This window comes from Syngnathoides biaculeatus, chromosome 13, assembly GCF_019802595.1.
Source record: "Syngnathoides biaculeatus isolate LvHL_M chromosome 13, ASM1980259v1, whole genome shotgun sequence".
Classification (NCBI taxonomy): domain Eukaryota; kingdom Metazoa; phylum Chordata; class Actinopteri; order Syngnathiformes; family Syngnathidae; genus Syngnathoides; species Syngnathoides biaculeatus.
The window spans coordinates 19,321,892-19,333,791 of NC_084652.1; the positions used below are offsets into that span (position 1 = coordinate 19,321,892).

General features: G+C 40.2%; 1 protein-coding gene across 1 annotated transcript; it reads left to right on the forward strand.

Moving 5' to 3' along the window:
* The first annotated feature begins 947 nt into the window (after positions 1-947).
* psmb5 (proteasome 20S subunit beta 5) lies at positions 948-11,554 on the forward strand. The gene is made up of 3 exons (XM_061839414.1): positions 948-1,224; positions 4,036-4,342; positions 11,098-11,554. The coding sequence occupies exons 1-3, from the start codon at positions 1,000-1,002 to the stop codon at positions 11,379-11,381; spliced, it is 816 nt and encodes a 271-aa protein (XP_061695398.1). The 5' UTR covers positions 948-999; the 3' UTR covers positions 11,382-11,554.
* The last annotated feature ends 346 nt before the right edge of the window (positions 11,555-11,900 follow it).

Below are 11,900 nucleotides of genomic sequence, written 5' to 3' on the forward strand. Positions count from 1 at the left end.
ATCATCCAGAATAAAAGTGGAACCTGAAATAATTTTGGCATGCTAACATTGACCTCAAATTATCCACACTAACTGTCTCCACATCTCGTTCTTCTCTGCCAGTCCACAGACCTTTCTCACTGTCTCATGGAACAACAACCCTGGGTTTTATTTTTCAAGGTGGGACAAGTTTGAATGTTGTCTTGCTCATAAAATGTACCAAATTCGCTCTAATTTGGGGAGACATATTCTGGCTAAAGTATAAGCAAAAGTAAAGGCGTGGCCCTTACTCGGTCCACGTGGGACGACAAGGAGAAAATGATATGATCAATCTGTGACACTTAAATGATCAATCCAGATAATGGTCCAAAATTAATGTAATTGTTTCAGTGGTGACCTCAGACTGACATGTTTTCTGTTGTATCTCACTATCAGAGATCCGAATTGAGAGTCTGAGAAAATATTATATTATTATTATTTCATAATTTGTAAATGATCCAATACAAAAAAATTAAAAAGAAATACATTTACATGTACATTAAACATTTTCAAAACCATAAAAAAATTACAAGTTAATTTGTTATATTATAAAATGCAATAGTAAATATAGTGTAGTATTTTATCGTCACTTGCATACACATTTTTCGTATTGTTTTTACACCTCTTCTAGGAATGGATCATTACGATTCAATAATTAAATATGACCCGTGAGTACAAAAGTTTGGTCACTTCTGGTTGAGCCTGGTGTACAGTGAGTTTCTTTTTATTTACAGGATTCATTTTTACGTTATTATTTATCATTATTGTGCCAAACATATATGTGCGTTCATCTGACACGCTGTGGCAACCCCGAAACGGACAAGCCGAAAGAAATTTACATTATTATTATTATTTTTATTTGATTTTGTTTTATTTTTTTTACACATGCAACTAAAGGGGGCGCTGTGGGAGTTCTTTATGTCCCAAAAATGTGCAAATAAGAAACCACGGAAGTTGCTTGCTCATCGCGAAGTTACGAAGATGGCTCTTGCTAGTGTATTGAGTGGTGATTGCGCTGGTTTTTCTTTCGGCAGTCGTCAGGCGTCTGCTTTCGACTGTGGACGGGGACCGAGTGGTCTGGATCTCGAGGCCACGTCGGGAGACAACATTCGGTTTGCCATCAAAAATCCACTGTGTGCTGTCGGCGAGGAGGACGTCGAGAGGAAAATCGAGTTTCTGCATGGAACCACTACTTTAGCATTCAAAGTAAGTTATCGACTCCAATAGGTGGCTCAGATTATATAAAACAAACATTGTGTACAACAAGATTTCTCTCTTTTGGCACCACGTTATTATTACATGTGATAAATCAGACTTAACATTGTTGAACAGACTTTACCTCTCAGTAGCATGCTAGCATGGCTAAAACCGCTTCATCACCCCTTCTATCATCGTCATTTTTTCTGTCTTGCAGCGAAGAGAACATTATATCATATTTGAATAATACTTTGGAATCGATGTGCTAAGTGCAAAACTAAATGGGCAAATCCTAATAAATTACTTTGGTAGAGGATACTTCATTTCAGTAACAAAGTGAAAGTGATAAATTTTGGAGGTTTAAATTCATTCAAAATAAGAAAATACTTTCCAGAAGGCCAATGGCAATCTCATTTAGACAGAATCTTTACTCTCTAAAGTGTTTATTGTATTGAGATGGTAAAATGTGAGATATTGTTATAAACTGAAATAATTGAAGTAATCAAGTCATTAAATGGTTTATTTTGTAGTGAACTTATAATAACTTTAAATTGAACTACAGAAATCTATTTCAAATTTACTGAGATGCACCTGGAAATTGAAAATACATGTTAATATTGGCCAAATACTGTAGAAGTTTGAAGAAGAAGCTGGTAAAATTTATCTGCGATTAAAAAAAGGAATTGGCAGCACGGTGGATCAGCTGGTAAAGCGTTGGGCACACAATTCTGAGGTCCCAGGTTCAATCCCGGACCCGCCTGTGTGGAGTTTGCATTTTCTCCCCGTGCCTGTGTGGGTTTCCTCCTGGCACTCCAGTTTCTTCCCACATTCATAAAAACATGCAACATTAATTGGACATTCTCAATTGTCCCTAGGTGTGATTGTGAGTGCGGCTGTTTGTCTCCATGTGCCCTGCGATTGGCTGGCAACCAGATCAGGGTGTACCCCGCCTCTTGACCGTTGACAGCTGGGATAGGCTCCAGCACTCACCGTGACCCTCGGGAGGATAAGCGGTGAAGAAAATGGATGGATAAAAAGGAATGCTGCATGTTGCCTGAAGTTTTCCCTTGACTGATACTACCTGTTGTTCTGTCAAAGTACACATTGATTGCTCATAAAGGACTACTAAAACGGCAGCGTTTAAAATGTGAGCCACCATTTTAGCACTTTTCTGGCAACTTTAGAACAGCCAGAATTTTCGGCTTGTTTTGGGGGTTGCACTGTGACAGAAACTAGTTTTATTTTACTATTATTTTTTTTTCATAAAAATAAATAATGAGTCCTATTCAGCTGCATGGCCGTTCAGAATGGTGCACCGCAGTAAGAGTACCACAAATCTCGCTTGGAGCATGTAAATAGCGTTTGAAGTAAATAATAAATAAATAAAAAAAAAAAAAGCTAATACAGAGAATTTGAACTCAAAAATGTTCGACACTTTGTCAAATTAGATTCTGAAAAATTAATAACATAAATCCAATGAGATGAATAAGTACATATGTTGCGCTGCATGGCTACGGTGATCCTAAGTTAGTAGGGTCAAAGTTGTCAGTGCATCCTTTGAGTCAATGGCAAGAAAAACCAAAGGATGCTGGCACGTTGTGCTGTATAAGGTTGAATTAAAGACTGTACAATAACAACATGGGAAGTGCAAAAAAACTTTTACAGATAAAATTCTTTTTCACTTTTTTAATTGTGCAGTATTGGTAGCACATTCTTTTGGCTTTCACAAAAGTGAATGTCCCAAAAATTGAAGCTAAGTTGCATAAATGGATTTGCTTGTTCATTGCAACGTGGATGCATTTCTCTTTGTTGGGAACGTTGAATTCCCCAGCACACAGCCACCGCAGGGATGTCAGTTATCTGGGCTGCTACACTGCTACTCTTTATATATGCTACTCTTTATATATGTCTAAATCAAAATGCTGCAGACGAGCTAATGGAAATGAGCATAGATTTGAGGTATTTAATAACTAATACTATTTAACATTATTTTAACATACACTGAGCTGTAATCCATAGAAAAAGACCATTCAACATTACCTATTCTCTCCTCTGTGAAAGTGGCTGATAAAACTGGGCCTGTTATTGCCTTTTATTCTTCTTGCTCTTTTTTGACAGTGTGATGGTCTGAGCGCTCCCGGTGCTGAGAAGTCTTCTTGTGATTAATGCGCATGCGCGTATATTTTGTAAACTTCTGGTCAGTCTGAAACATCCGCATCCATGCGTCAATGTGTGCCATTCAACAACTTGTCACCGAGTATTCATGTTCGCTTTGGACGTCTCAGAAAGACGAACACAGCGGCGTACAGATATGTGTATACTTATGTTTTAAGGTTAGGTCAGGGTTACGGTTAGGATATAACATATGTTAGCTTGCTCTCTGTAGAAGAAGGGGAACTATGAGAGCGGGGGATTTCCCAGTAGCCGTTAACTACGTACCCAAAATTACCCTGTTAGTCACTCATGCGCAATAATCACAAGGGGACTTTTCAGCACGGCGGAGGGCCCAGACCGTCACAAAGGCGCATGTCGTAATGGAGAGTGCTGTGCTGCCTGGTATGTTCTAGCACAGCGTGGTATTACGCTGAAGTCATGCAAGACTAAATACAGACTTTCCTGTATACAATCACTGAATCTGATATAGCAGGGATGTAAATGGTGAACTGTGGTGTTGCGGGGGTTCACTGTTTATCATTGCATTTGCTCTGTTTGTAATACACGCCAGACTTAAAAGTTGATTGCCTTTCGATTATTAATGCTCTCTAAACCTCTTCAAATCTGTCCCAGTAAAATGGTCTTCGTCTGCTGTTGTCGTCTCAGTTCCAGCATGGTGTCATTGTCGCTGTGGACTCTCGGGCTACCGCAGGATCCTACATCGCCTCACAAACGGTGAAGAAAGTGATTGAGATCAATCCCTACTTGCTGGGCACCATGGCTGGCGGAGCGGCAGACTGTAGCTTCTGGGAGCGTATGCTGGCTCGCCAGTGCCGCATCTATGAGCTCCGCAACAAAGAGCGCATCTCAGTAGCCGCGGCCTCCAAGTTACTTGCCAACATGGTGTACCAGTACAAGGGCATGGGCCTCAGTATGGGAACCATGGTCTGCGGCTGGGACAAAAGGGGTCCAGGTAAATTCATCTTGCAGTACATCAGCTCTCAAATCACAGTTGGGACTGACTTTCCTTATTTTCCCATAATACAGGCTTTTCAAATTCAAACTCTCTACACTGCTGGGATATACTCCAAATTAAGTGTTCATGGAGAAGCATAATGTTTAGACTTATGCATATCATTTATTTTTATATGAGATGAGCTGTCTTAAGTGGTAGTTGTCTAAAATTTACAATATTTATATTATTGCTGTCATGATGTTTTAGTGGAATTTTAGAGTAACAAGCAATAATATTGATAATCCTGTCGAATGGAACCTCTGAGGTTGAACGTCATCCTCTGCATATTTTTAGGGTGAAAACTAATATTCCCCTTGGAAAATGGTAATCTATTCTAGGGTGAAACTTGCCACCAATCAACCTTTTTACTTATACAGAACATAAAACACCATTGACAGCTTTTATTTTATCAATGACGGTTAATCTGGCGTTTGAAACTCTCATTGTAGATTCTTTTCTTACATACTTCACCCAGTCTTTGGGTTGTTCCTTTGTGTGGACTTGTGGTGAATAAGAAAAAAAACATGGAAAGTTGGTCCCTTAAGATCTTTAAGATGAGCCCTTATAATACCTCACATAATGTTTGAGGAGGTTTGATCTCACACTCTCAACTTTTGTACGTCAGTAGACACTAGAGCAGTGCTTTCCAACCGTTACAGAGCCAAAGCACAGTTTACAATTGGAAAATCTCACAGCACACAAAAAAATAGATTACAAATGGAATGTGTACACCGGCAGTCAAATAGGGAAATTCCACAGTACTACAGTTAAATCTAACAGCAACGGTCCTTTATAACAGACAACTATAAAATCATAATTTTAAATTAAATACTCTTCAAAGGAAACTCACTCAACAATTGCACCTGTAGTTTTCAATGACGTCCGGTAGGTGGCACTGCAACCATTGTTCTCTCCTTTTATTTTAAGTGGTAAATGCCACTTCTTGATGCCTGAGTGAGGCTGTACATCACTGATGGTGTACCTAAAGCGTCGTCAACAGTGACACTGTGTTGGCAAATCGATATGGCTGGGTCTGCTGGCCAGGAAGAGAGGCAGGATGGATGTTGGGCTCCAGCTTTCTTATACAACTGTGGTGCATATCACTTGGATATTTTGTAAGATTGTCAGCTTTGTGTGGAAAGCTGTGCATGTGTGAATGTGCAGAGTTACTGTTTGCGTTTATGTCGACTAAGGTAAATGACATACCATAAATTGCAGGCAGTCAACTGAGAGAATAATGATTCTTACATATGTCTACTTACTGTGGGAGCGTTTCAATATCAGTGATTGAAGGGTCAGGAAAATGGCATATAATTAACTCCCTCACAATTAAGTGGCAAGCCTGTGCGCTAACTATAATCCACACGAATAATGGGAAGGGGAGTGACTTTGGTTTTGATTTGATTTTTCACATGAGAGCATAAATGCTTCCTTACGTATTTTTAGTATAAGTACACTTACTGTCATGATTATCATGATGAAGACCACAGGAGTGTTTGGAAAGGGAATTAATGTGGGAAGAGGTTTTTTTTTTTTTTTTTTTTTTTTTCTATTCTTGGGCCTCTGCTGTGTGTGGTACTCAATACACAACAAGCTGGCCTTCTAACTGTCCACCTGCACTATTGTTTGTAACCAGACACCAACAGTTTTCAATTGAAATGGGCAGGTGTCAGAGTGGCAGTTTTACCCTATGCTTAGGCAGTGGATAATTCTCAGGGCACGCCAGTGACAGACTGAGGAAGCTCCAATTTGCTCACCTGAAATGAATCATGAGTTGTTTTTTTTTTTTTTTTCTTAACCCCGAGAAAAGGAAGTGGCCCTCCATATCTCCAATGATCTGTCACCAGTTTAGGAGTGAATGTGCAATCTGGGGGTGTTGTGTTTTAAAGTTGTTTTTTTAAGTGACACCAGTGAATATTTGGCGGAGTAAAAGTTTCACGTTATTGCTTTGGAAAGCGTCAGGAAACACATGGCTCTTTTATAAGCTCTTTTTACCATCTGCAATGATGTGGGCGAACTGGCATTCGGTGAGAGTAACTCATTTAACATTACTGTATTCTGTTGTGAGGTCTACCTTGTACCAGTGAGCCCAATCATCCATTAAATAATTTTAAATGAAGAATTAGGCTGATTGTGTGGAATTGAGGTGCTACTTGAGTGGAAACAGCAGAGGTGTGGTTTTGGTTTGTTTTCTTAAGACAATAAACATTTCCAGCAATGGGACATGGAGAACATAACTCCTCTTGGCTGCTGTTTTTCTTACCAGTGATGGAGAAAATGGCTGAAGCTCAGTCTGATTGAATGGCGAGTGCCTGTGAACGGCAATGTTCGATTTGCCACAAATTCTCATTAGAATTTTAAGTCTGGACTTTACCTGGCCTTTCTAACATGATTATGCTATTATAAGCCCTTCCATTTTAGGTGTGGCTATTTGTTTAGAGTCGTTGTCATGGAGGAGGTGTCAAATCCACTCAATTACTTTGCAGACTCTTAAATTGCCCTATCGTTGGCTTGATCTGTCTTATCATTTCATCTTTTCCTCTCATGACTGAAGAAGAGCATCGCAACAGATATAGCGGACATGTTGCGATTAGGTTCATGTGCAGTGTTTGTTTTCCACCACAAACAGCATCATTAGGATTCGGGCCAACAGCTTTAATGTTGGCCAGGTTCTTTTACACATTTTCTTGGTCCACCGACATGGCTTTTGGGACACTGCAGAACGGATATCCTAATGCTTTTCAACAAAAGCATACTTCTTGCCACTCTTCCATGAATAAGATTTGTGAAGATATGTTATTTCACTGTTCTAATCAACCAGAAAACGTCACACTATGATTAGAGCATCTAAAAGTGGACTGCATTTGGTTTCATTTTTATTAGATTTCAATTCACAGTAGAGGAAGTGAAATACTTTTGTATGTAATACTTTTGGAAAAACTCAAGCTGTATGAATACGTGCAACCTATTAAATGTAGACATTTTTTTGATCGCACTAGTTAATACCTTAAGGGAAAATTCATGGTCACTACTTTTTCACATCACATAGAGAAGCACAACATACACATCCAGGCATCTGGAAGGATTTCAGAGTAAATGGGGTGCACAAACAGTGCCCCTGAGTTGAGACCGGAGGGGTTCAATGCCATAGTCAAGGACATATCGACAGTAATGCCCACCAGTCCAGTCCAAAAACTTTTTTTTTTTTTTTTAAGAAGCAGGACTTTAACCATCACCCCCTCAGTTCCAAACCCGAAGTCCTTACTAGTAATGAGGCAAATAATGGGACAGAAAAAAAAAAAAAATATTTTGATAATCAGGATTATTAAACACGGTTGTTCATTGACTTCTAAACTTTGTAGTTAATCAACAACCAAAACCCAACTTTAAAAATAACTTAAAACCAGAAAATAAATTGGTAACAAGTGAAATAATTGTGATTAAAATTAAATAAATACCTGCTGTTCCTGTTGTATTTAGATATACATTGTGTGTAATAGTTATTTTCTGTTTAATTTTTCAATAAACTAGGGTCCAAAAGAATAAAAACATCTTAAACCGCTCTCAGGAGGGGCAGAATAATATTCATGAGGTTTTCACAATGCAAGAGCTGCACACATACCATCAGCACTTTTTGTCTTCGATTAAATTTTTTTTCTTTTGTGATCATGAGAAGCCAATGTCGAATACATGATGAAATTTATGATATAGTTGTTGTACTGAGTTTGTCTGTGGCCTCCAGGATTGGTAATTGTTCTTTTGTGGTAATCTTTGTGACCCATTCACTTTTTGGAAGATTTGCGAGTGTTCTTCTGTGCGAAGATAATGGGTCTTCTCATGGTTCGCTGGAATCCTAAACCTTTAGAAATGGCTTTCGTAACCCTTTATGGTAGACTTTACTCCGATCCGATCAGCTTGATAGGCATCATCTGATAATTAGCATTTTATGCTGATTGGCTTTGTAATAATTCACCAAGAATATCAATGATGTCATTGACTCTGCAAAAAACATTTACTGGACATTGTGTAAAGTGTATTTGAATCCTAAAGTTAGTTTATTTTTAAGCCCCCCCCCCCTTTTTTTTTTCTCGTGTGTCGTCTTTGGCTGTTAGATCAAGCAGAATGGAGAATCTGGATCTCCTTTTTGCCAGAACAGTTTTACTCTGTCACAGTGGAGGTTTTGAGGTTCCTCTGTGATTTCTTTATATTTTTAGTGAAGTTTATTGAGGATCAGTGAAAGACAAAGCGCTAAATGTAAAACAGAATGAGATCCTTCCATATCTACAATAAAAACAAATGTGGATGTTGCATGACACGTAGCGCTATACCATGTGAAAGGAGGATTTGACAAGACAGGGCAGGGACAAGAGAAGCATACAAGATGAGGATCGTGAACCCGGCTATACAACTGAAATGTGGCCGGACTAATTTAAGTGTATTATAGAAGTCTATAGAATGACAATATAAGGGGAAGGTATACATAAACACTTCGCGTATACAACTTATTTGTTGCCGTAAGTGAGTGGTCCCACACCAAGTGAAAGAATCCCAGACGCATGGAATTGAATTCACAATGTTGTACATATGAAAAGGAGGAGGCTAAGGACCCCCACCCGATCAATCTCGGACAGAACCAGGGGTCCACCCAACAGGAAGCCCCGCCACATCTCGCAGGTTCTGCGGCCAGTCCCAGCCCAGCCAGAGGTTTGGAGAATGACCCTTATTTATTGGGAAAGGAGGGCGGATAATTGGACCTGACAAGGGAGCGATTAGTGTGGGAAGTTGGGGATGGGATGGGCTATGACAGGGACCCCCCTCACCAAGAAGTCATCTAGCCTGGGTGGGCTAGCCTCAGGAGCACCGCCATGTAACTAAGTTTAAAATCTACCTTCAGATCCCCAACTGGCAGTCATTGGCCCTACCCTGTGTAACCCCATCAACTTAAATACATGTTCAACAGATTGTGGCTTCATTCCTTAAATAGTAGCCCTCACACAATTCACACCTGATTTTCATACTGATTGAATGCCACACCGCTATTTTATTTAACACACCCCTTTCAATAAATTGCCCAATTTCACAACCTTAAGTGTACATCATGAATGCTGGGTCTTGTTGGTTTTCCGAGACTACTGCATCTCCTGGTAACTTGACATGTAGCAATAAAAAATACACTGAAAATGTGGAATAATGTGGACCCCTATTATTTTCAAGACTATTGGACCTGTGATGTTTGACCAACTTTCCTTTGATTTGATTTTGTTGGAACAGATTCTGATTGTGATTTCTTGAGTGAACAGGTCTGGAGGTAATCATGGTTGGGTGTGATCAGTGAAAAATTATCAAAAGTTCACCATGGTTAATTCATGATTTTACAAGGGGGAATTACTTTGTCAGACTGGGCCAGGAAATTTTGAAAGTTTACCCCCTTAATAAATGAAGTCATTTAAAAACAGCAGTTTAAGTTCACTTTGGATTGTATTAATTTGAGAATGTGGCAAATACTGGCACTGTATTAGTCAATATAAAAGATACAAAAGTTACATATCCACCGAATATGCTTATTTATTCCACACTGTGTGTCCTCTCCAGAGCTGTAAGCTGCAACTAACTATGCAACTGGAGTTGCAGGTCGATAGTTAATTTTTGGCAGGTTTGCAGGAATCAATAAAGCCCTGAGCAGGGCCCCTGGGCGGAAAACGATGTGGCCCGCGCATCATCAGCAAGTTCTGTGGTTGACTTCGTTTTACTTGAAGTAGATACAGCTGTTCTATCTGCCAGCCGATCTTCACTTGGAAAAGTTGAAGCTGCGCATATTAGGGCTGTAGGATGCAGCGTGCACGCTTATAAATCTTGTGGGAAAGCGGAACAATTTAACACTTGAGACTGTACATGCTTTGCAAAACTCTTCTTACAGCAGCCATCAACTATCATAAAAACATTAAATTTTTAAAGGAGAAATCCAGTCCTTTCCATAAACAGTGTATCTAATAGGTCATGTAATATATACCCTATTTTGACAATGTGATGCTAAATCCTCTCTCATTTAATAGTGTTTTGAGAAGATTTTTGTGGACCGCCGCCGCCCGCTTCGTTAGCCTCGGCCGCCAAAGCTAGGCTAAAGCCGCTGGAGCTTGTGACCCGCCTTTGGTGGTGGCGGTAGCCTTCAGCCTAGGTTCGGCATCCGGGGCTAACGGCCTCCGCCGCCTGGAAGCTCGGCTCGTGGCCCGCCGCCGCCGCCTGCTTCGTTAGCCGCAGACGCCGAAGCTCGGCTCGCTCATCAGACTCCGCATCATTCCCGTCCGAAGAACCATCCGCGGCTGCGGATAAGTACAAGAAATCAGCACTGGGCATAATGGTGTCCCATGTAATCAAGCGTTTGGAACGGCACAGTACAGGTCACATACATCCACGTAGCTCATGTGACTCGTGAGAATGGCAGCGCCCTTGAAAATTCGTAATTGTGGATAAAAATCTTCTCAAAAGACTATTAAATGAGAGGGGATTTAACATCACATTGTCAAAATGGGGTTGATTGGATACACTGTTAATGCAAGCACTGGATTTCCCCTTTAAGTTATACCCAGCTGTTGTTTTTGTTGATTCCCAAGGAATAATGTTTGCAAAGGGGTGTGTCAAGCCCCCAAATTTCAAGATGGGGAGTGTTTCTTTTTATCCTTTCATCCTTTTTGAACAACCTGCTTTGTCCTCAGGGCTCTACTACGTTGACTCAAATGGGAACAGAGTTTGTGGCGACCTCTTTGCAGTGGGCTCCGGCGCCATGTACGCCTACGGTGTGATGGACAGCGGCGTTCGGCAGGATCTGACTGTGGAGGAGGCCTGTGATCTAGGTCGACGCTCCATCTACCAGGCAACATACCGTGACGCCTACAGTGGAGGGCAGGTCAACCTGTACCATGTCCATAGCAAAGGCTGGACCATGGTCTCACAAGAAGATGTGCTTGAGCTGCATCAAAGATACAAGGAGCAAGCATAATTTTTAAAGTTCAATCTTCAGGGTGTAGACTGGTGTTGCAAGATGCATTTAATTCTTTATCCAAAATTGAAGTACTTCTGAAATGTCTGTTAGGTTGGTATTGCTACTACTAATAAAAAAAAAGCGCTCGTTGCCTGCTTGCCAGCTTTTTTCTTATTAAAATTATAAATTGACTTATTGGCTCAACGCTTGTTCTTTTCTCACATGAGGTCCATCATAGATGAGGGTTTGAAAACGGCAGATGACCGAAGCATATTTTGGTGAGGAGTTGCATATGTACATGTAATGTGGAACATATACTTGAAAAATTAACATTTCTGATTTTAGTGTAAAATATAGCAATCTTTCTATCTTTTTGACACTTGTTTGTCTCACTCTTGAGAAAGTAAACCCAAGTTCACATAAGTGTATTGTTTTCTGTTTGTCTCTGCAGTCGTCTATGGCCATTAGGCAAAGGAGGTGCACGAAAGCATTCCGTGTCCCTGCTTTATGGTCTGCATATATTAGCAGAAGTTGCAC